The 25,146-nt window shown below is 46.1% G+C and overlaps 1 protein-coding gene across 1 annotated transcript in view; it reads left to right on the forward strand.

The window, feature by feature from the left end:
* LOC311235894 (protein mono-ADP-ribosyltransferase PARP14-like) overlaps positions 1–25,146 on the forward strand; it is a 139,140-nt gene that overhangs the window by 84,277 nt on the left and 29,717 nt on the right. The window contains 6 exon segments of the mRNA XM_084323416.1: positions 2,188–2,250; positions 20,498–20,683; positions 21,407–21,610; positions 22,054–22,074; positions 23,601–23,740; positions 24,805–25,037. Coding sequence (XP_084179542.1) covers positions 2,188–2,250; positions 20,498–20,683; positions 21,407–21,610; positions 22,054–22,074; positions 23,601–23,740; positions 24,805–25,037 — 847 coding nt within the window.

Here is a 25,146-nt window from a genome sequence, read left to right on the forward strand (position 1 = left end):
AAAACCGTAAAGCATATTAACACTTTCAGTGCCGGCCATAACATTGATTAATGTCCTTGAGTGCCATCATCCACTTCAATGATAGCGTTAAAAATGCATAATCTATGTTTTAAATTATGGCTATGTGTCTAATCTGCCCGTCGTTATCAATGACTTGTCAACATTGTCGAAACGGATTGTTTTTTAATCGGTTCATATCCTTTTTATAGCATTTCGAAAAGCTATCGTTTTCTCGAAAATTTCCAGAAAATAGAAAGATTCCCTCATTTATTGGAATATTCTCGAATACACTACACGTTGTCATTTGTCGGCCTATTTATGAATCGTTTTCAAATAAATGCTAGATTATTGATAGTATATGTGTACTTATGCACGCTATAGAAGCGAGCTGAGAAATCGATTACCTCATTTCCTCAACATCACACACACACATACACATAGGGGACACGCTGTTATCTCAGTGAATACAGCTCTAATTATCCTAAAACTGGTAACATAGACTCCTTACCTTAGATCAGATGTTCTCCAAAAAGATTATTCCAATTCCTGATCGCCATTCCAAATATCGATCGCATTTATTGATTGATTATTGGCTGCTGTAAATATATATTCCAGGCTGCTTTCCAACTCACGATCACTTCCATGTTCATCAGATCCCTCGCCAGCATAATGAAGCCAGTAGGCTCCCCCTCCACAGATCCACCAGTATAATCGAATGGCCTGCAGTTACACAGGGATAGACGATAGGGGGCGGTATTTTCCCATCTGAGGTCCTAGAGGGGCTGCTGTACCAACGGGAGACTCGGTTGATGAAATATGAATTCAGATCGCTAATAAAAAAATCAAACGACAATTCGCGTCGTCGGCACTCAACGGGGGGCATGAAAAGACGACATAACACATCGCTGGCACTCAAAGTGTTAACACTTTCAGCGCCAGATGGTGCTGTTTACTGTTACTGTTGAAAGGCCAGCACCTTTTAACATGGGGATACGTGACTGTGTTTGCAGGCCTAAAGCTATATTATATATTATAGCTATGGATCTAATAATATAGTTGATTGTCATGGAGTTTCTTCCAGTCAAGATGCAAAAAACCGATCATTTTCCCATCCATACATTTCCGTTTTATACCGTTGTGAATATGAGTGTAGTTTCAGGGTGGTCTGGTGTCATTTCCAAAATGCTTCGTAACGCTACTGTTCTCAAATCAAATTTAGATTATCGGTATCATGTTAATAAAAAGTTAAAAAAAATCCTATCTGGGCTAAGCCCCGGATCTCTTACAATCCTAAATCCGCCCCTGCTGCAGACAAGGGCCTTTTATCAGCTAAGCTCTCAAGATAACCAACGAGCCAAGGTCATTATCTACAGCAGCGCTGGGCAGTCGTCACATAGAAGTGTAACCACAGCGCTTGATGAGTGTGTCAAAGGTGACGAGAGCGCTGTTGCCATGGTATCGCGTCACTTAGTAACGAGAAAAGGGGCGGGCCCCCGTTGCTACGGGAAAGACGTTATGAGCTGTGAGTTTCTTGCGGTGTAAGTTAGACTAGGACACAAGGCTGAGACGAGCACACTTTGAAACGCAGATGACCACAGAGATCTCTCCTCACCCTCGCCACGGGAGGGTGGGGGAGGGGAAATGCCACGACATCGCTAGCTTTGGCTACAGGGAAGGCTTTTTGGATAACAGCTAGGCCGCAACAATCACCGAGCGGGCAACAGGAGAGGTCATTAGAATAATGAATTTAGTTTCTTCAAAGACTTTCAAATTGTTTCCATCTTGTACAAGTCTATGTTTATGAAAATAAACATCACAATCTAAGGGAGTAGATCACGTTGCCAGTGTCGAATTCTTTTGAGTTGGATTGCATTAACGGGGTTGAAACAGTTGTACAGCCAGTACGGGGGAGGTCGACCTCGGAGTAAGATATAAACACAATGCAGAAACTTCATGGAGAGATCACAGGTGACGAGGTGATACTGGCTGATTATGACAATCTATCAATTGTCTGGATTTTGATGATTTAGTTTAAACATTGATGCACCAAATGACCAAGCCAAATTCCTTGTATGTGCAAGCTTACTTGGCAATAAAGACAGTTTCTGATTCTGATTCTCATTGTGCATGTTTTTACAAAAGGCCATCTTCTGTTGCAAAATAACTGTTGCCATCTTTCTTTTTCAGGCGTATCCAAGGCCATTTTGGACAGCGCGGGACCAACGGTGGAAATAGAATGCTCACAGATCGGTATGTATTTCTCTGTATGAAATATTAACATCATATCTGCATGCTCCAATTCCCAAAGCCCGCACATTTGTCATCTGGGGCTTGGCTGCAATATGTAACTGTGATGGATCACGGTTTATGTGGGTTTTATTTTTGTTTTATTCTAGTGTGCTTTTGGATGTATTTTGGGTTTTCTCTGGTGAGCTGTCAATCACCAGACACCAGTTAATTGCCATACGGCATGGCAGGTGTGTGGGCTTGATTGCCACCTGATTGGTGTCAGGTGTGCAGTGCCTTTAAGTAGGCTTGGTTGACTGTTCAAATGCTTGTTCATTTCATGTTTTCCCTCAGTAGTAGAGGAGTGTCTCAAGCTCATACTTCTAGGGTTTTCTCTGTCGCCAGTGCTGTTGGTTTTGTTGTTGTTTTCAACTGCTAGGCAGTGGTGGTTACTTTGGGATTTTTACCCAGTTATTTTATACTGGTGTTTTGTGTTCCCTACAGCTTTGATTTTTATTTATTTCAGTGTTCTTGTGTTTTCCCCCACCCTCTCTCATCGCTCAGCGATTCTAGTGGTTACCCCTCTGGGGTAACTTTAAGATTCCCCTTTTTGTCTGTGTCTCTGTGTGTGTGTCCTACACCCCCCCCAATCCTGACAGAACACTATGCTAGCTACATATTGCAGCCAGGCAAATTAGATTAGATTAGATTTGATTCAAATGTATTGTCATTATACAGCACAAATACAGTAAACTTGGTATAAAATATATAAACGAGTACTACTGAATAATAGTGCTAATCGGATGTATGTACAGAGTTGTAGTATTAATATGTACAGTGATACAGGTATAAAGACACTATGGTAGTAAGTCATACTGGCCAGCACCGTAACTAGTAAGAGTAGGTAAAGATATAAGATATAGTATCTACAGATATGTAAAAGGATTATGTGCAGGTATGTACAGACAGATGTGGATATATATATATATACTGTATATATATACACAGTAAGAATATATATATATATATATATATATATATATATATATATATATATATATATAGACGGTATACAGCATTATTGTACATGCTATCATACAGAGTTAGATGTAGCGGATATGTAGCTGGTAGGGCTGTCTTAGATACTTTGAAGCTTCGTTCGATGGGCACGGGATTAGAACGGGAAAATCAAATTTGAATATATTAAAAAAAAATCTTTTTTTTAAATTATTTTTTTATATTTTTTGTATCCCCCCTCCCACCTGCAAAATCTTGCGCCTCCAATGCAACGAATGTCATACGCCTCATTAACACATTAACTGCCACACAGTTTGCCCCTCTCATACCACTCTCTGCCACCACTCTAAGCCTATGGAGATGTTCACCTTCTTTGCAGGGCTATAACTTTTTAAATTGTATTGCTAAATTGACATTACTATGGCCCATTCAACATCGATTATCGTTCAGGATGTAGGAACGTTATACTTTTTCATTCATAGATTCATACGAAAATACCGTCTAGACTCTAGAATATAAATATGTTTTTATCGTTTTCTGCAGTAATTCCTAGAACGTGAGTTATAGGCATAAACGCATATAGATTATCGTTAGGTTATGGCTATAACCAAGTTCTGTTAGTTAGGGGTGACGCTTGGCATCACCTACTGCACTCCCTCGCGTACGTGCACGCGCACTGAATAACATTCCACAAATATACCTTTAATACCAGTATTAGTCTGACCACACCCCTCATCAGCTTACCTTCATAAGCAGGTGTGTGGTCACCTGCTCTCCTCCTTCCCAAGCTTTCACCACAAGGTGAGGTCAAGGGCTGCAGCGGCCGTCTGATGCCAAGCGTCACCCCTAACTAACAGAACTTGGTTATAGCCATAACCTAACGTTCTGTTTCGTTAAGGGGCTCTGCTTGGCATCACCTACTGCACAAGGGAGGCCAAGCGGAGCCGCTGGCTGACAAATACACCCCGCTGACAGCCCCCCACAACCATCAGAACAGGGAGGGCCGAGCCCCCCCGACCCCCCCTAATGGAGGGCATCCCCCCTATTAGGGGCTTCACGGGAGGGCGACGGACCCGACCGTGCGAAGAGGCACAGGGTCCCCCGAGGAGGTTAACCCACCCAACAGGCCCCTCAGCGCCAAAACGCAAGAGAAGAGCATAAAAATGGAAGACCAGCCCCAGCACCCCGCACTCGGTATTCCCAGGAGGTCACCCTACCAAGTACCAACCAAGACCAACCCGTACAGCGGCCGAGATCCGACGAGATCGGGCGCGTACAGGTCGGCACGGCCGTAAGCCATTACGACAGTGCAGAATACAACGCACCCAGCAAGGGTCCCATAACGCTCAACCCTGTGACACCCGGATCGACCTAGCATTTTTTCCCCTGAAAAAAACCCAAGTCCCTCAGGGTACCAGAACAGCAGATCTGCATCCCCAGCGGACAACGGGTGCAACTGATCTGGACCAGCGCGACCAGAACCAGTCCCGTGCCCTAACCACGCCGACCTGCCAACCCCAGTAGAAGGGGCAGATATGCGCGTTTGATCCCAACACAAAAAAGAAGGCGCCACCCAGACGTGTCGGTATGAACCGCGTCCGGTGGCCCACCCCTAGGGCGTGAGACCCTTCCCCATATGTCCAGACCCATTCCGTCATCATCCCCTGACATGAACGGGAACCCATCGACAACACACAGGATGTCGGAAGAGGAAAAAACCCCATCCCAATTGCTCCATAAAAACGCTGTTTCACCCAAGCAAACAAGGCGCGCTAGTCAGCCAATGGCCCAAAAGCACATCCTGAGCCAGCACTATGTGTGCGTTTGGACATACCCACATCAACAATAGGCCGTTTAGACCACCATATTGAATCCCCAAGACGCCCAGGGAAATGACAAGAGGGGCGAGATGCAATCAACTCCATGAATGAATGAATGAAAAAATTTACCCAACAGACTGCAGTACAGGAATACACACAATAGGATAAGGGGAGGCAGACCTGAGAAAGACGTTAGTCTTGTTTCCATCAGGGACCCTCATTTCCAATCCATCAAGACACATTCAACTCTTTATAAAAATAAAGAAAAGGCATCACCCGTATGACCCAACTGCACAGCTGGGAGTAAAAACCCTGTTTATCACATGATTTTAATCCAGTCACTCCTTTTAATCAGAGTGTAAGACCAGACCCTCCCAGAAACACCTTCCCACATGAGACTACGGTCAAGAAAAAAGATATGTAAACTGTGAGACACGTGACCAATAGACTCAAGTTTGACACATAAACCGGGCGCAGCAGGCCTGTAAGCCCTGCGCCCAACCTCGACATCTTTAAGACACCAGCTCATGGAAGGCGTCGCCATAGCAACAACGCTACAACGGGCGGGGAAAACCCACCGGATCCTGTCATAACAGGAGTTGGTAGAATACCCCTTCCAGTGGTAGCGGCGACGGAGACAGCTCGACGTCGCGGAAGCCTTCTGCCCCCACCGGCAAGGACGGGAGGCGGAAAATGGGGTTGGAGGATGGATCTCTCCTCTGCCATCTCTCTGCATGTTGAGGTCATCAATTGCAGGGCCTTCCCGAACAGGCCAGCGTCGGAGAGGGCGGCCGTCAGAAGAGGGGCTCTCTTCTTCTCTGGCACACGGGCCTGCTCCAGCCAAAGGTGACGCTGGCCCAGGGTGGCCAGGGCGCGCACTTTCCCCATGGCTATGGCCAGCACCTGGGAAAGGTGCAGGACAGCTCCCGCAGCCTGGGTGATCTGATCGCATTTCACCTCGTTCAGATCCGTGCCGCCCGTCATTATCCCCGATACAAATCTAGCCAGGTGGGCGATGTTAGACGCCGCAGCCAGCGATTGTGTACCAGCGATGAATGACTGGTCACCCCAATAAGCCAATCGCCTAGCCGACTTCCCCTGGAGGACCGGCTTGCATAGGGGTTCCCACACCATATCCGGACAGAGGAGAGCGGCCATCGGACTGTCAAGTCGAGGCACGCCCTCCCCCATACCTTTGACTAACCCCGACACCCGCGTAACTGGTACATAGGCGGGAGTTAGTCCCATGATGTTGGACACCGCCTGACCCCGACGAACATAGGCCCCCATCGATGGGAAAAATGGGTAGACAACGTCCACCCCTCTCACTGGGGGACGCTGCCAGGGATGGCCTATGAGGTCATCAGGGACAGGTGCAGGCAATGGCAGCGGCAGCGGCACACCGTTTGCGGTGGCGGCTACCGCCATGAGCTCGGGAAACAAGGCCCGCAGTTCCCCCTGCGAACCTTCCTCCACCGCCCCCGCATCCCTCGCATACAGCAGGCTGCGACTGGTCAAGGAGCCACAATCCGATGCGGCCGACAGTAGGGCATCCTGCTGATGAGGCCAAGGTGGTTCCTCGACATCCTCGAACAAGGTGCCCCATGGAGCCATTTCTCCCCCCTCCGGGGTCTCCGGAGGAGGGATACTCTCCTCCACGGGACCATCATACAAGAATCCGTCCGCCTCTTCCATGAAGTCCTCAGTTTCCATCAGAAATCCAGAGTCGGACGCATCCTCGCTGGTCTCCAGCAGCTCCCCAAACCCAGGCCGTTCGCGTCTGCACGCCACCATCTTGCGACGCGAGCGAGCAGACGCGAAAAGTTTGCGTCGCAAATCCTCCGGCTCCAAAACAATCCCCCGTTCATTAACGGGCGATTCCCCAGAACCAGAGGAACCAGAGTCGAGATCAGGCCATCGCCGGAGCGACGGCACCGAACCCTCGGCTCGTCGGTGAGGAAAACTATCCACCGGCAGTCTCCCGGGCTGGGTCGGCAACCACGAGAGTGGCAACAGCCCAGCACCGAAGCGCACGACGGAGGCGGGAATGGAGAACCGGTGGTGAAGAGTAGGTCTAGCGGGTCTACTCTCCGCGGAATACATTATGACCCAAACATTTTCTTATACAACAAAGTGAGAGAAGAAAAGATTAAGCACAATGTAAACCAGTCACAACTCTTTTCAACTAACAACACGTCAAGTGGGGTACTACCGAGGCACTTCCTTGTGGTGAAAGCGAGAAGGAGGAGAGCAGGTGACCACACACCTGCTTATGAAGGTAAGCTGATGAGGGGTGTGGTCAGACTAATACTGGTATTAAAGGTATATTTGTGGAATGTTATTCAGTGCGCGTGCACGTACGCGAGGGAGTGCAGTAGGTGATGCCAAGCAGAGCCCCTTAACGAAACAGAACAACTGCCGTTTGTTGCCGATACACGCTATATTAACACTTTAATCGCCGAAGACGCTGGGCAGCGTCTTTCCCCGCCATGCTTATTCTGCCGAAGACGCTGGACAGCGTCTTTGATATCAATATTTCAAAAATCTGTGATCGAAATCATATTTCTCCCCCGGAGACATTATATGTACTGGTGAGCCCCTCTCAACTCTCCAACGGTTCAAGAGCGCCATCTGGTGGCCGATCGCCCAAACAGGAAGTGATGCGGATGAAGTGGTGCTCACCCATATTTCGTCCGGGCACTCGCTATCGTTAGCGAGACTCCATCTTGACACACTGGATATCGATCGAGTGCAAATAACTCGATAAACAACATGATTTGGACGTATATACTATTATACAACCTGGAAATGGATCGGATATTTCTACATCCCATAATAGGAATATTTCAGTTCCACGCTCATCGTCCAACGGCGCGAGGAAGATACGGTAAGATCCAGCGTTATTTTTCAACGTGTTCTTTACTAACTGCTCTAATGATCATATCACCCACACTAGATGAATGATATAATGTTGGCCACGGAATTATAAACGACCCCCCGCCCATCCGGTCAACATCAGATCATACTTAATAACTCCTAGAAGCACGTCCAGTTGACATTTTTTATCTCGCACAGATTCCTATCAAACTGTATTTCATCATCAATATAATGCATTTGGGGCTATAAATCAAGTTCTGGAGAAAGCTGCAGAAAATGATAAAAACATACTTATACTTTAGACCGTATTTTAGTATGAATATGTGAATGAAAAAGTATCATGTTGCTACACCCTGAACAATAGATATAGGACGTTGAATGGGCCATAGTAATGTCAATTTAGCAATACAATTTAAAAAGTTATAGCCCTGCAAAGAAGGGGAACTTCTCTATGTTAAATAGGGCTGGTGGGATGGTAAATTATGAATTTAACCCCGGCGATCAAAGTGTTAAAAATGTCAACTGTACATGATCCTAAACGTTATGACTCATCATGCGCGGATGAACCGGGGGGGGGGGGGGGGTCGTTTATAATTCCGTGATCGTCAGTAAATGCTTTATGTAGTATGGGTGATATATTGATCAGAGAGGTTTGCATTAATAATAATAAACAATCACGCTGAAAGTAACGTTACTGTCTTACCGTTCGCCGATGAGACTGGAGGAAAAAGATCCCACTTATTTGACGTAGATCGACTAGATCCATTTCCGGTTTGTATGGCGAAATAAACACCCAAATCATATAGATTATTAAGTTATGGCAGCGATCCATATACACGGATGTGTGTCTAGAGTCCCGCAACAATATGTGACTGCCGGACACATTTCCCAGATGCACGGAGATCACCAGAGATCCATTTCCGGTTGTAACTCGCCCGATCATCCACCAGGCGGCGGTATTGAAGCGTTGCACGGTTGTGCCGAGTCCCACTGTCTCAGCCGAGGCTGGGTGAGGGAATTATGAATACCATGGCGAAAAAATGAAATATGATCTCAATAACGTTGTACGCCGTGGAATGGCGGAATTCGCATGACCTTGAAACCCGTCGTAAGCCGTTTTTGGCGGTGGATATGTTAACTCTGCCTCTCTTTGTTAACTACAACAAGCAATGCTGTTTGTTATTTAAGATGAGGTCGGACTCTGCACTGACAGATTTGTGTTCATTGTGCTGCTTTTATTGTTACTGCTTACAGAACTTGTAAGTGTGAGAATGTGGTCTGGAACACAGCCCAATTGCTGAATACACACCGGAGAGGAGATTGGAGCGTTTCAAGGGTTTTAATGATTCAGTAGTACAGGAATTGGAGGGGAATAGAACGGGTTAGTTCTTGTCTTGCGGCTGCTGCTGTGGCAGCGAGCGAGCAAGTGGTCCTTGTCTTGTGGCTGCTGTGGCAGCGAGTGGGCAAGTGGTCCTCTTCGGGGACAGGGAAGGTCCGGGCAGGAACGGTCCTTGGGGCACAGGAGAAACAGGTTAGGCAAGGCAATACAAAGGGTAGATTCCAGCAGAGCTTTAGGTAGAGACGTCGTACCTGGGGTAGTGGTATTTAATACCACGACGACTTCTGGTCATCGTCGAGGAGTAGAAGTAGGCACCTCATCAGAGGGGGATAGGATGCAGCTGTGAGTGAGGTGCCTGGCAGCGTGCGAATCAGGGGGATGAAGTGCAGCTGTGCTAGGTGACGTGAAGTGAAGTGATGCTGGTCGTATCAGGGTGAATGGAGGGGTGAATGGAGGGGTGAATGGAGAAAGAGAGGATGAGGAGGAGTGCGTGGAGGATGGAGAGGGGGATGAAGAGGAGTGTGTGGAGAACGTGAGGGCAAAAGGAGGGGGAGTGAAGTATGCCCGTGCTGTGATTATAACAGGACCCCCCCCCTCTACCGGCAGCCCAGGCTTGTCAGGGTGAGCCCAATGAAAATCCCGGACGAGGCCTGGGTCCAGGATCATCTTCCGGGAGATCCAGCTCCGCTCCTCCGGGCCGTAGCCCTCCCAGTCGACCAGATACTGGAAGCCGCGGCGCCGCACGTCCAGCAACTCCCGGACCACGTAGGCCGGGTGGTCGTCTACCACCAGCGGAGGAGGAGGAGGCTCTGGAGCAGGGGGAGACAGGGGACTGGAGACCACCGGTTTGAGCTGGGAGACATGGAAGGAGGGGACGGGGTGGATGCTAGGGATGCCCCGATCACGTTTTTTGCCACCGATACCGATCACCGATCGTCGTGAGCCATATCGGCCGATACCGATCCGATACCGATCGTTTTTGATTAAAAGAAATTAAAATTTATTTTATATAATTTTTTTATTTTAATTTTTTTTATAAAATATATATATTCTATAATTAGACTTGTACTTGTATTATCTGCGAGACATCGCCACCACGCAACAAGCTCCACTGTCTGTGTGTACTCTAGTAGCCTCCAGCTACGGCCAGGATTCTCCGGAGCTGCACCTGGACCCTATACTCAAGTAGCCTCGAGCTACGGCAAGGATTCTCCGGCGCTGCAGCTGGACCCTAGTATTGGTATAACGTTAAATCACATTCACAAGCCCTCAGCTCGAATACGCATCGAATCAGTGTTATAAGACATTGATATCAGGAGCTATCTGTAGCTACTGCTAGCCGGATATATAACGTTAATACAACGCCTCAGTGAATTATTTAGTTCAATGGGACATTTAGTTTTGAACAGTGAACTAGCTTGCGCTAACGTGAGCTAACAGCTAACAGGTATCATACACTCTACTAGACTTTGTGGAGCGTTTGTTTATGTCAGGAGCTATCGGTAGCTGGCCGGCTAGATACCGTTCGGTTAGACAATGCCTCATCATGTATTAAACTAAAAGTGAATAGTTGACTGGGTCATTTTGTAACGGTAGCTAAGCTAACGTTAGCTCATGGAGACGCCGTCCTCCCGTGTCCCGTCCCACTAGAGTAGACCACTACTAGACCCGTGTTTACATGCGTGCTGGACGGATGAGCAGACGCCGCACCACCCGGTGTTGAGACAGAACTCAGCGACAGCGAGTGAAATCGGGTTTGACGATCGGCGAAAATAAAGCATTATCACCGATCACCGATCGCATATTTATACTGAGTATCGGCCGATAACGATCGGTGGCCGATCGATCGGGGCATCCCTAGTGGATGCGCATATGGGAGGGGTGCTGGAGCTTGACAACAGAGGGATGTATGAGGGACAGGATCTTGTAGGGCCCCACGAAACGGGGGGTTAGTTTTCGTGAGACGGATTTGAGTGGCAGGTCCCGAGACGAGAGCCATACCATCTGACCTGGTTTATAGTCGGGAGCCGGGGTCCGGTGGCGGTCGGCGAAGCGCCGGTTCTGGTCCGTAGTGCGGAGAAGCGCAGCCCTAGTCTCCTCCCAGATCTTCCTGCAGCGGCGGAGATGGTCCTGCACCGACGGCACGGCGATCTCCTCCTCCTGGGCAGGGAACATCGGGGGTTGGTAGCCCAAAGATGACTCAAAGGGGGACTGACCTGTGGCCGCCGAAGACGGGGAATTGTGGGCGTATTCGACCCACGGCAGGAAGGTGCTCCAGCCGGAGGGGTGTCACGCAGCAGAGTGTGGATCCCAGGTCCTGGTTGGCCCGGTCCGACTGGCCGTTGGTCTGCGGGTGGAACCCGGAGGAGAGACTGACCATGGCCCCCAGAGCCCGACAGAAAGCCCTCCAGACCTGGGATATGAATTGAGGGCCCCTGTCGGAGACGATGTCCGCCGGGATCCCGTGGAGTCGGAAGACGTGGAGCACCATCAGGTCAGCGGTCTCTGCAGCAGAGGGGAGTTTGGGGAGAGCAACAAAGTGCACAGCCTTTGAGAAACGGTCAACAATGGTGAGGATGGCTGTGTTACCGTGTGAGAGGGGAAGGCCGGTGACGAAGTCCAGGGCGACGTGCGACCAGGGCCAACCGGGAACAGGGAGCGGACGAAGTAGCCCGGCAGGCGGTCGATGGGAGGCCTTTGCACGCGCACAGACGGTGCACACCAGGACAAAGGCGCGGGTGTCCTCTCTCATGGAGACCCACCAGAAGTGCCTCTTCAGCAGGGACAGGGTCCGGTCGATCCCAGGGTGGCAAGCGAACCGGGAAGCGTAAACCCACTCGAGCACCTGGGAGCGGACAAGGTCAGGGACAATAAGCCGGTTAGGTGGACCGTTACCTGGGTCCGGCTGGGCACGCTGAGCCTCCATGACGATGGACTGGATCTCCCAGGTGGTGGCGGCCACCAGACAGGATGTGGGGAGGATGGTGTCGGGGTGTGCGGAACCCCCCTCGGGGACGAACTGCCGGGAGAGAGCGTCTGGCTTGGTGTTCTTGGAACCAGGCCTGTAGGTGAGGGTGAAGTTAAACCTGGCGAAGAACAGCAAAACACACAAAATTGCTCTCTATGCGGATGACCTACTGATTTTTATGGATGACCCTTCCCGGTCGGCCACAAAATTATTGGGAATAATCGACGACTTTGGTAAATTGTCAGGCTTTAAGATTAACTGGAACAAATCAGCCTGCCTACCTCTTAATGAGCTGGCCAAGGCGGTGCGACTACCAGCTGATATCCCCATAGTGGAACATTTTAAATACTTAGGTATAGAGATATTCCCCACGCTGAGTCAAACTACTAAGTACAACTTCACGGGTACTTATGATAAAATACGCCAGGATCTAGACAGATGGTCGTCCCTTCCTAACTCCTTACAAGCCCGAGCTTCCATAATCAAAATGAACGTTCTGCCTAGGATAAATTTTGTTAGCTCAATGCTCCCCCTCCAATAGACCACTGGCGCAAGGTACAATCGATGGTATCTAAGTTTATCTGGAATAACAAACGCCTGAGAATCAAAAGAGCTACTACTCAACGTAGGAAACAAGATGGGGGCCTCGCAATCCCTGATTTTAAGCTTTATTTCTGGTCCTTCTCACTGAGACCTCTTGGCGCTCCTTAGAAGCGGCTGCGGTCTCACCGCTAAGATTGCAGGATGTGGTGTACTCCACTGTCTCTATTTCGAAATGCCGGCTGAGGTATGGACCGATCATAACTCACGTGATCCAAACGTGGCGTAATGTACAGAGGTCGTGTGGGGTTAAATGCCCATGGCACCTGGACTCTCCAATTTTTAATAACCAGCAATTACTTGTTGGGCACAAGCCGGTTAATATTCCTCAATGGCAAAGGAGGGGAGTTCATACTCTGGAGGATATTTATGATAAGAACGGCCTCCGTGCGTTTCAGGACTTAAGAGAATTTTATGATCTTCCCGGCGAGTCCTTCTTTCTTTACCTTCAACTAAGGTCAGCGCTGAGGGCGCATGGCGTGCCGTGGGCTCAAGCTTTGCACCCACACCCCTTCCTCAGGCTCATAGTGGACAGGACGACCTCCAGAGGGTTTGTCTCAGACTTTTATACGCTCTTAATTCAATCCACGTATAAAAATGTATCATTGGATACAATCTGGCGTGTGGATATCCCGGAGTTGGACCCCGAGTTTGACTGGGATGATGTTTGGGCAAATGTGGCATTATCTTCCCGCAACCCCAATCACCAGCAAATTAATTTTAATTATATTCATAGGACCTATCTTACACCTAGGAAGCTATTTGCTATGGGACTGATAACCGACTCTCGGTGCACTTTGTGCTCTCAAAAGGCCTTTCCGATCTGTGTGGCTTAACTATCCCATTCACAGCTGTTACGCTACTCCTGAACGATATAACAACACTACCCGCGTCCGTACAACTGAAAAGGGTTGTCCTAGCGGGCGTCACATCGGCAAAGAATCTAATAGCAATGAGATGGAAGGAGCCGGAGAAGCTCACAGTGATTAACTGGTCCCTAACACTGTTGGATGTGATTTATCTTGAGATATCCACGGCGCGGGTGATTGGGGTGGGGCAGGCTGGGATTGACCTGTGGTTCGCAGCAGCTGAGAAGGTCAGGACCGCCGTGTGCGGCTGAGCGGGGTTGGGGTGCTTGTTCGGGGGAGTCCGGCGGTCTCATGGGAGGGGGAGGAGGAAATGTCTTGTCTGTCTTGTCTTTTGTTATGTCCTGAATTTAACTGGGGATTTATTGGGGGGCAGCTATTTAGCTATTTCTTCACTATTTGGTCATTTATTAGATACCCCCCCTTGAAACCTTGAAGTTTTGAAATTTTGAAATTTAAAATTTAAAAAGGTTGAACTCTATTTTCTCTTCTTTTTGTCTTTATAATTTATAAATTGTTATTCTGTATTATTATTGTTTTTGATATTTTCCTGTGAAGTTCTGTGTATTGTGATTGTGGTTAATGTGTTGTCTTGTTTCATGTGATTAATAATAAAAAAATTTGATCAAAAAAAAGGGGGTATTAGCCACCAGACTCCAAAAGCATATGACGTCTTTAGTTCATCCGGACCAGACTGGCTTCATAAGAGGCCGCTTGATCACGGATAATATAAGACGATTACTACACGTACTAGATGCCAGCAAGGATGACACCACACCTAAGGCGATGCTCTCCCTGGATGCGATGAAAGCTTTTGATAGGTTGGAATGGTCTTATCTATGGGCAGTATTAGAAAGGATGGGGTTAGGAAAAGGATTCATTGATATGATTAAAGTATTATACAAAGACCCATCGGCCATGATTACAACAGGTATAATCACCTCCGGAATCTTTCCGGTATCACGCTCTTCTAGACAGGGTTGCCCTCTTAGTCCCGGACTATTCGATTTATCATTAGAGCCTTTAGCACAATACATAAGACAATCCCAATTCATAGAACCAATCGCAATCAAGGGCACACAACATAAAATTAGTTTATATGCGGACGACGTAATACTGTTCATGCAAAACCCTAACACCGCAATGCCTCATCTTCTCAAGTTGATTGATGAATTTAGGATAAATTGGCCAAAGTCGGCTTTCCTTCCACTTAATGCACCTGCAAAAAATATACTCCTTCCAGAAGAAATACCAATGGTTAAACACTTTAGATGTTTGGGAGTTGAAGTATTCCCTACTATAAGCCAAACGGTGAAGTACAATTACATAAAAATCCAAAATAAGATCAAATACGACTTTGAAAGGTGGTCAAAACTTAAAAACTCAGTTCAGGCACGGGTATCAATAGTTAGGATGGATGTCCTACCTAGAATCAACTTCATTAGCTCAATTCTACCGTTACCCCCTCCAGATGGTTACTGGAAAAAACTACACTCTACCGCATACACATTTATTTGGAATAACAAACCACCACGTATAAAAAGATCTACCGCACAGAGAAACAAAGCCGATGAAGGTATGGCATTTCCAGATTTTTACCACTATTTTAAGGTGTACACTTTAAGACCACTGACAACCTGGTTTGATTCCCAAGCATCAGTATCCTGGAGAAATGTAGAAGTAAATATAGTAGCTCCACATAGACTGCAGTACATAGTATACACCAAATTATCAATTAAGCAATGCGGATATGGCGTGAAACACAAAAAAAATATTCTAACCCACATAAATGGCATAGTCCTACTTCCATATTCAATAACAATGCACTTCTGATTGGAAAATGACCTATAAGATACCCTAAATGGGAAAAGCAGGGCATACACACATTAGGAGATGTTTTCAACAAATGGGGTTTCTGTAGATATGAAGAAATACATAAAAAATGTAATCTCACCAGATCCACATATTATTTTTACGCACAGTTATTGGTATGTTTGAAGGCTCATGGAGTCCCATTAAGGATACCAATTGAACACCACAGATACCACAAATTCTTCTATGAAAGAGAGACATCGAGAGGGTTTGTATCAGATTTTTATCATCAATTACTAACGTCCTCGTATGAAACCCTCCCCCTAGACTCAGTCTGGAGGAGGGATATACCAGACCTGGAAATATATTTTGATTGGCAAGATGCCTGGGCAAACGTTCGACTTGCATCACGTAACCCGGACCATCAACAAATAAATCTTAACTTTATTCATAGGACAAGTTCAAGTTCAAGTTCTTTAATAGTTGTCATACAGAAGTACAGAATACTTTCATACAAAATGCTTCTTACTGTTACGCTCCAGAGACTGTGCTAGACAAGATAGTATCAAATAACATAATAACATAATATAGCATGAATTTAGAAGAAGAAAATGAGGTCACAGTGTTCGGTATAGACATATGTACAATGTTCTGAGTTACCATATAATATACAATACACAATACTATGCAGTGTACTAATGTACAGTACTATCTAGTGCAAAGCAGAAATGGGATGAGGTACAATTTTAGGTACAATTTACAGTAAGGTGTACGAGTTGTAGTGCAATCCTTCATCCATAAATATAAAGTGTGGGGAGTGGGTGCTACAGTGTGTTTGTTTAAAGTGGGTGTGTGCTATAAGTGTGTGGAGTGGGTGCTACAGTGTGTTTGTTTAAAGTGAGTGTGTGCGTGTGGCAGACCACGTGAGCGGATCGGCGCGGCCGAGAAATCCGCTCTTCGCTCTTTAAAGCTTGGTCCGCTCCGCTAATCACTCATGTTGACCCCGCCCCCAAGTCGCTCTCCGCTCGCTCCCCGCTCACCTTGAATCGAGCGCTCCCCGCTCCCCGCGCCAGATCGCTCGGCAGTTTTTTTTCTTCTTTTTTTGGAGCATGGTGTAAATGAGCTCAAACTACAACAGTCTACACCCCCTGGGCCCCTTAACAATTGTTTGTATTGAGCCGCATTGTAATTGTAGCCATTCTGCAATGTTAAATAACGTTGTTTATCCATTCACTATCTCTATTAAGCGATGATAGGCTAGCCGAGCCACAATGCTATGGTCGCTGCCATTAACGTTAGCATGTAAGCTAACGTCAACAACAATGGCGTCGATATACTTTTTCTAACTAGAGTGAGTGTGGGCGTCTCTACAGTGACAAAGCCTGAACGAACAGCCTATCACAGGTTCACCCTTCTCATTGGTTGAAAATGGCCTTCATGTTTGTACATCGCCATCTGTTGCTTTGGCATTGTACTGCATGTATATATTACATCAGTGTTAAACCACTGTGAGCGGCCTGGAGTGGATTGGAGCGGAGGAGAACTCTCGCTCCGGACGTCGCGCCGACTCATTTTAAAACCCACTCCTCGCTCACGTCAAAACCGGCCGCTCCGCGCCCCGCGCCGCTCACGCTCCGATCCGCTCACATGCACTGGCGTGTGGATGTGTGTGCTATGTGCGTTTGGTGGTTGTTGTTGTGTAGTGTTCATTCATTGTTCGTTTAGCAGCCTGATGGCCTGGGGATAGAAGCTTCTTCTGAGTCTTTCTGTGCTCGCCTTGAGACTCCTGTATCGCTTGCCTGACCGCAGCAGTTCAAAGAGGCAGTTGTTCGGGTGACTGGAGTCTTTAATGATTCTCTTAGCCTTGCCCTTGCAACGCTTGTAGTAAATGTTCTGGAGGGTGGGGAGCCCCCCTCCAATTGTGCGTTCGGCTGAACGTGTCACTCTTTGTAGTCTGCTTTGGTCTTGTGCAGTGCTATTCCCAAACCAGGAGGTGATGTTGCCGGTCAAGATGCTCTCTATTGTACATGAGTAGAAGTTCTTAAGGATCTTCTGGCTGACTTGGAACTTCCTTAGGCGCCTGAGGAAGTAGAGGCGTTGTCGTGCCTTCTTCACAACACTGTTAATGTGTGTGGTCCATGTCAAGTCCTCGGATATGTAGGCTCCGAGGTACTTAAAGCTGTTGACTCTCTCAACCGGTGCCCCGTCGATGCTGAGGGGGCTGTAGTCCTTGACCCCCGACCTCCTGAAGTCCACAATCATCTCCTTTGTTTTGCTGACGTTCAGGGAGAGGCTGTTTTCCTGGCACCATCCCGCCAGGACCTTGACCTCTTCCAGGTAGGCCCTCTCGTCGTTGGCAGAGATCAGGCCCACCACCACTGTGTCGTCAGCAAATTTGACGATTGTATTGCTACTCCGCTGAGCCACACAGTCGTGTGTGTACAGGGAGTAGAGGAGGGGACTCAGAACACAGCCCTGGGGGGCCCCTATGTTGAGGGTGATGGATGAGGAGGTGCAGTTGCCTGCTCTCACCACCTGGGGTCTGCCAGTCAGGAAGTCCAAGACCCACTGGCAGAGGTCATAGCCCAAGCCCAGGTCCCTGAGCTTGGCTATGAGTATGGAGGGGACTATGGTATTGAATGCCGAGCTGTAGTCGATGAATAGCATTCTCACATAGTTCCCCTGCCTCTTGTCCAGGTGTGATGCTGCTGTGTGCAGCACATGGGATATGGCGTCCTCCGTGGACCTGTTGGGGCGGTATGCAAATTGCAGGGGGTCCATGTTGATGGGGAGGGAGTAGCAGATGTAGCCCTTTACTAGCTTCTCGAAGCACTTCATGGCTATGGAGGTGAGAGCTACAGGGCGGTAGTCGTTGAGGCAAGCAGGCTTGGATTTTTTGGGTACAGGGATAATAGTGGACTTCTTCAGGCAGGTGGGGATGACAGCCTGTTCTAAGGACAGGTTAAATATGTCAGTGAATACTGGGGCCAGTTGGTCGGCACATACCTGACTCCTATAAGATTGAACAGAATGGGACTTAAACAAGACTCCAGATGCACCTTGTGTACAAATGGGGATGAGGGTACATTTATGCACATGTACTGGGACTGCCCATCAGTTAAGATATTCTGGAAAGAAGTGTCCCAGCAATTATCAATTTTTTTTTAATTCTGGATATACCTGTACACCCCTCTGTATTGCTGTTGAATTATGTCTTTGAGTTTGCAGTCCCTATACAGCTAAAGAGATTAGTTTTATCAGGTATCACAGTGGCTAAAAAGCTGATAGCATCACGATGGTTTCAACCGGAAAAAAATTGTAGGAAAGTTTGGATTCTTACATATCTCGATGTGATTTATCTAGAAATATCTACAGCAAGGATTCTAGGTGTCAGTGAATCCAAAATTGCAATGTGGTTAGAAGTGGTGGAGAGAATAAAAGCTAGCATATGAATTGTAGTGCCTGGAAAGGAGCGAATGATAATGGATGGATTATCCAAGTGGGGGTCCGGGGGGGGCGAGCAAGAGCATATGTATGTAGGGTATTAGATAGCAAGTATTAGGTATATTTCTTGTATAATACATTTATTCAAATGGTGATTTAAATTGGAGGAGTACTGTGAATTAATGCTTGTATATCTAATTTTATGTTATGTTTATGTGAATGTTTAAAAAATAATATATAAAAAAAAAATGACGGCTTACAATATTTCATAAAAGCAAAGTGTTTCGTTTGTCTAAGATTTAAATCGGTTTAAACTTTACAGCACTGACAATTCTCTATAGTATTTTTTATAGTGTCCCGACCCATATAAAAACATGTCTTAATAAAAAATTAAGTCGAATTCTGCCTTTGTCTCTATTAACTACATATAAATATTTATATAATTGTTTGCTTTATAGACGAAGGTTGCAACATAATTATGTAATGTAATGTTGTTGGCTGTGTAACGGAGAGCAGCCGCCCAGGCAGCGCAGCTCTCGACTCATTATTAATTTAATTAATTAATCCAATCCAATCCACTTTATTTATAGAGCACATTTAAAAACAACAAAGTTGACCAAAGTGCTGTACAAGTCCCACAACATAAGATAAAAAAAAATTATACTTATTTTTTATTTTTTTTTAAGCTTCGGATTATAATCGAATCTCGGCCCCGAAGCTTCGACGGTCAAAAAAAGCTTCGAAGGTCAGCCCTAGTAGCTGATATGTAGCGAGCTGCCTCTGCTAAGCTAGCTGCCTCTGCTAAGATAGCTGCCTCTGCTAAGCTAGCTCCATCTGCTAAGCTAGCACCATCTGATAAGAGAGCTGCCTCTGCTAAGCGAGCTGCCTCTGCTAAGCGAGCTGCCTCTGCTAAACTAGCTCCATCTGCTAAACGAACTGCCTCTGCTAAGATAGCTGCCTCTGCTAAGCTAGCTGCCTCTGCTAAGCTAGCTCCTTCTCCCTCGAAGGTCAGATCCCGGCACGTTTTCCTCGTTTACGAGGCCCTTCAGTCGTCCCACCTTTGTCCTCGGTTGTTTTTCTCTGCACATTTGCTTGCATTACACATATGCTGACAAGTTGAGATATGTCCACGTTGATTACGGTTGCTTAAATAGTGTTAAGTTCAGGATTAGCAACAGAGCAGGACTAAACCACGACTGCTCAACACACCATAACCGGCAGTCGTTTCTAAACCTCACGTTCTGCTTATTTATATTATTTATTTATTTATCTTATTATTATTATTATTATTATATATAAGAGAATAATCAAAGACTCCAGCCACCCAAACAACTGCCTCTTTGAACGATATATATTGAATACTTTTGTTTACGTACTTTTGACTTCTATTTTATACTTATCTATTTTTATCTAGCACACTCTCAGGAGCAAAACAGAAAGAAGCATTTCATATAAAAGTATTCTGTATTTTTGTATGACAACTAATAAAGAAACTTGAACTTGAAACTTATTTATTTATTTTTTACAGTGAATTCTCCCGGATTCCAGGACAGTTCAATGATAATGACGTCGGCCGGCCAGCTGCTCTGCAGACACATCATCCATGTCATGGGACAAAATGACGCTGCCAAGATCAAGGACATAGTGTACTCTGTGCTGAAGGCGTGCGAAGAGAAAAGGTTTACTTCTGTGGCCTTCCCAGCCCTGGGAACAGGTGCGTGTAGTGTGCTGCTGGTCAAGTTTCAAGTTCCAAGTTTTGTTTTATTTGTCACATATATAAGGTACATGTACATTACAGTGAAATGCTTGGTTCTGTATGAGCCTCCCTGAGAATGTGCTTCATACAGTAAAAAGAATAAAAAAGACCAAACACTATACAAAATATACAATAAAGTACAAAATGCAAAAATGAGGTAGGGATGTAGTGCAAATCCTTTGGTAATACATATATCAAATATGGTATAGTGTTAAAAGGTGTTTAAAGTGAGTGTCCTTCTTCCCTGTTTGATACCCACACAGTTTACAACCTGACAGTCTTTCTTCCTGTTTGATACCCACACAGTTTACAACCTGACAGTCTTTCTTCCTGTTTGATACCCACACAGTTTACAACCTGACAGTCTTTATTCCTGTTTAATACCCACAAAGTTTAAAACCTGACAGTCTTTCTTCCTGTTTGATACCCACACAGTTTAAAACCTGACAGTCTTTCTTCCCTGTTTGATACCCACACAGTTTAAAACCTGACAGTCTTTCTTCCTGTTTGATACCCACACAGTTTAAAACCTGACAGTCTTTCTTCCCTGTTTGATACCCACACAGTTTAAAACCTGACAGTATTTCTTCCCTGTTTGATACCCACACAGTTTAAAACCTGACAGTCTTTACCTGACCGTAAAGAAGAATCATTGTCCATCTCTCTCCACACGACTGTTAGGCGTGGGAGGGCTCGGCCCCGCCGCCGCAGCGGACGCCATGATCGGCGCTGTGGTGGACTTTGTGAGGAAGAAACACCAGCGGTTTGTCAACAGCGTGAAGATCCTGGTCTTCCAGACGGCCATGGTGAAGGAGTTCCACGTGAGCATGATGAGGAGAGAAGGCCAGGAGGTGGAGGGGAAGACCGTCTTCACCAAGCTCAAAGGTATTTAAAAAAAGTCTTCTTTTTGTCTTGCTTTTCTTTGATAATTCTTTTATAAAAAAAAAAATTCAAATCGCTTTACAACTTCACATCCTCAGCTTTCGCAGCCTCACACATTCACACACCGACGGCGGAGGCGACCATGCACGGTGCCGACCAGCTCATCGGGAGCAGTTAACCCCTAACTGCTCCCAATGTCCAGGTTGGCACCTTGCATGATGGCCTCTGCCATCAGTGTGTGAACATGTGAGTGAAAGGGTAAAATGTGAGGAACAAATATTGTAAAGCGCTTTGGATAAAAGCGATATATAAATGCACCATTTACCATTTCTGTTACATTTCCCTTGTACTGTTATATACAGTCATCTGTTAATTTGTCTATATTTATTTAAAATCTTTTCTTTTCCACCATCCCTCCGCCACGTAAACGTCCATCCATTGGCCAGATACTGCAGGTTATGTAAAGGGTAGGTCATATTTTTCTGGATTTTCATTATACATTCACAATAATAATAAACTTTATTTGTATAGCAACAATAGATGCATTCATACGTCATCACAATTGACCTGCACTACGTGTCCTATCGATCGATTGATAATTCGCTATTAATCAACAAGTTGTTAATACTGTATCCATTAGCTGTATGCTCTATGAATGAATAAGTTGTTGATACTGTATCATTAGCTGTATGCTCTATGAATGAATAAGTTGTTGATACTGTATCATTAGCTGTATGCTCTATGAATCAACAAGTTGTTAATACTGTATCATTAGCTGTATGCTCTGAATTAACAAGTTGTTGAATGAATGAATGAAAACTTTATTTAACAGATTGCAGAATGGGTACAATACAGTACGGCTCAATACACACAATTGTTAAGGGGATGCAGACCAGAGAAAGACTGTTGTCTTGTTTACATCAGGGTCCCCCATTTTCAATTCATAGTGACATTTATGACATACACAACATACATGACATCATGACATTTATGGCATAGGGACATACATGACATACAGGTATATAGTACAGTTACATTTGTGACATATACGATATGCAAATATACAGTATTGTTACCCATAGATCCTAACAGAGATTATATACATATGATGGGGAGGAGACTGTACATTAGGAGAGAGTGGGTGGGTGGGAGAAAAAATATACATACGGTGGGGAGAAAATATATACATACGGTGGGGAGGAGACTGTCTATTAGGAGGGGGGGGGGGATCGGACCTTTATGGTGGCCAGTTTCTAATTGCAGCCTCCCGTAGGTGCTCTTTAACACTTTCAATGCCAACGACGAGATATGTCATTTGTTCATGCCGACCGTTCATTGCCAACGACGAGAGATCTCGCTTCTTTTTTTATTAGCGATTTGAATTCATATTTCATCAATCTAGTCTCACGTCAGTGCTGCAAACTCTTTCTGAGCTCCATTGGGAAAAGACTGCCCCCTATCGTCTCCATGTGGTACTGCACCCCTTTGGAATGGATTGAAACGAAACATGGGGGGGGGGGGGAAATCCAGCTTCCTCATTTTACTTCTCGGCAAGCCACCCGAGAGGATCAGATTCATTGCCGAGCCCCAAAACAGCGTGGAATACATATTTCCAGTACCCAGCATGGGACACCTTTTTACAACCGAATATGTGTCTCGAATTTGCTCCCACGCGGCGGAAAAATATATCAAAATTATCTCACTTTATTATTGATTTAGGGGAGTGGGCGGGGCCTCATGGTCTGACCTGCGGGGGGGCCCCGACATATTGCGCAACGCCACTGATGCAGAGGCCTGTACGCAACATCCTCACAACACACTCTACAACACCCTCTGCAACTTTGCGTTGAAGTCGTGCTGATGTTGTGTTGCAGTTGCGTTGCAGTTTCTGTAGCATGCAGAGGCCTTCACTCACTCACTCACTCACTCACTCACAAGAGAAAAAGGTAAACCAGTAATACTTGTAAAATCCATTGTACTTCCTGCACTACAGATTCGATAGCTTCGATAGCTTCGTTCTTCAGCCTCAAGGACCCCCTGGAGGACGGTCTCTCCAGCGCCGGAGACCACATGGTTCTGGAGGAGAAGGGGTCAGAGCCGGCGGTGTTTCAGCTGTGTGCCGACACCTCCCAGGTACAGAGACTCACTCACTCACTCACTCACTCACTCACTCACTCACTCACTCACTCACTCACTCACTCACTCACTCACTCACTCACTCACTGATACTCACTCACTATCTCACTCACTCACTATCTCACTCACTCACTATCTCACTCACTCACTATCTCACTCACTCACTGACTCACTCACTCACTCACTATCTCACTCACTCACTCACTCACTGATATTCACTCACTCACTCACTCACTCACTCACTCACTCACTGATACCCACTCACTGACTCACTCACTCACTCACTGATACTCACTCACTATCTCACTCACTCACTCACTCACTGATACTCACTCACTCACTCACTGATACTCACTCACTGACTCACTCACTCACTCACTCACTCACTATCTCACTCACTCACTATCTCACTCACTCACACACTCGCTCATTGATACTCACTGACTCACTCACTGACTCATTCACTCACTCGCTCACTCACTCACTCACTCACTACTCTACTAGGTTAAGAAAATACATAACATAAATACAGGACAAAAAAAACATTCAACCCTCTCCATTCCCTAATTATAATTAAAATTGACATTTACATAAAACTTCAACAAAAAAATACAGTAAAATGAATTCTAAGAAATCATAAAAATAAAAATAAAAACTCTTCGGCCTCTCCACCCTCATCTGTCTTCCTTTCCTATCCCCAAACTCTCATTTCTCCTATATCTTTCCTTCAAACTCTCACACCCCTCAAGAACCCCACAAATGTCACCCACGTCCTCTCAAATTGTTCTGTTTTTCCCTTTTGTATGTAGGTTAGCTTTTCCATTGCCAAATTCTCTGACACTTCCTTTAACCATTGTTTAGATCCTGGTATCTGTATCTCCTTCCAGTTTAGAGCAACCACTCTCTTGGCTTGTAACAGACACAAATTTATCAATTTCCTCTTTCTAGTATTAAGTGGGTGAGTGAGTGAGTTAGTTACAATGCTGGTGCTTCTGAAAACAGGAATTATCCTTAACTTCCACAACCCAATGATTTGTCTGTGTGACTGTTCTCTCCCTCAGGCTTTGAGGCAGGCCAAGAATCAGATCAGACAACTGATAGTAGCAGAACAGGCGACAAAGGCCATCCCTGACAAGTACATCAGCCTGCTGTCCCCAGAAGACAAAGACAAGCTGAAGGACCTACACAGGAAGCTGTCTGTCAACATCCGTCTGGAAAACAGACAGGGCCAGGACTCCCTCATCCACCTGGAGGGCCTGACCCGAGATGTACTCACCGCAGACGGGGACATCAGGTGAGGCTGATTGATTTATTATTGAAAACGTTATTAACAGATGGCAGAATGGGAGGGCGGCCAAGTGGCGCAGTGGGCAAGGCGCTCGCCACTAACGCAGGAGATGCTG

Source organism: Notolepis coatsorum (assembly GCF_963971535.1).
Source record: "Notolepis coatsorum genome assembly, chromosome: 10".
Lineage (NCBI taxonomy): Eukaryota > Metazoa > Chordata > Actinopteri > Aulopiformes > Paralepididae > Notolepis > Notolepis coatsorum.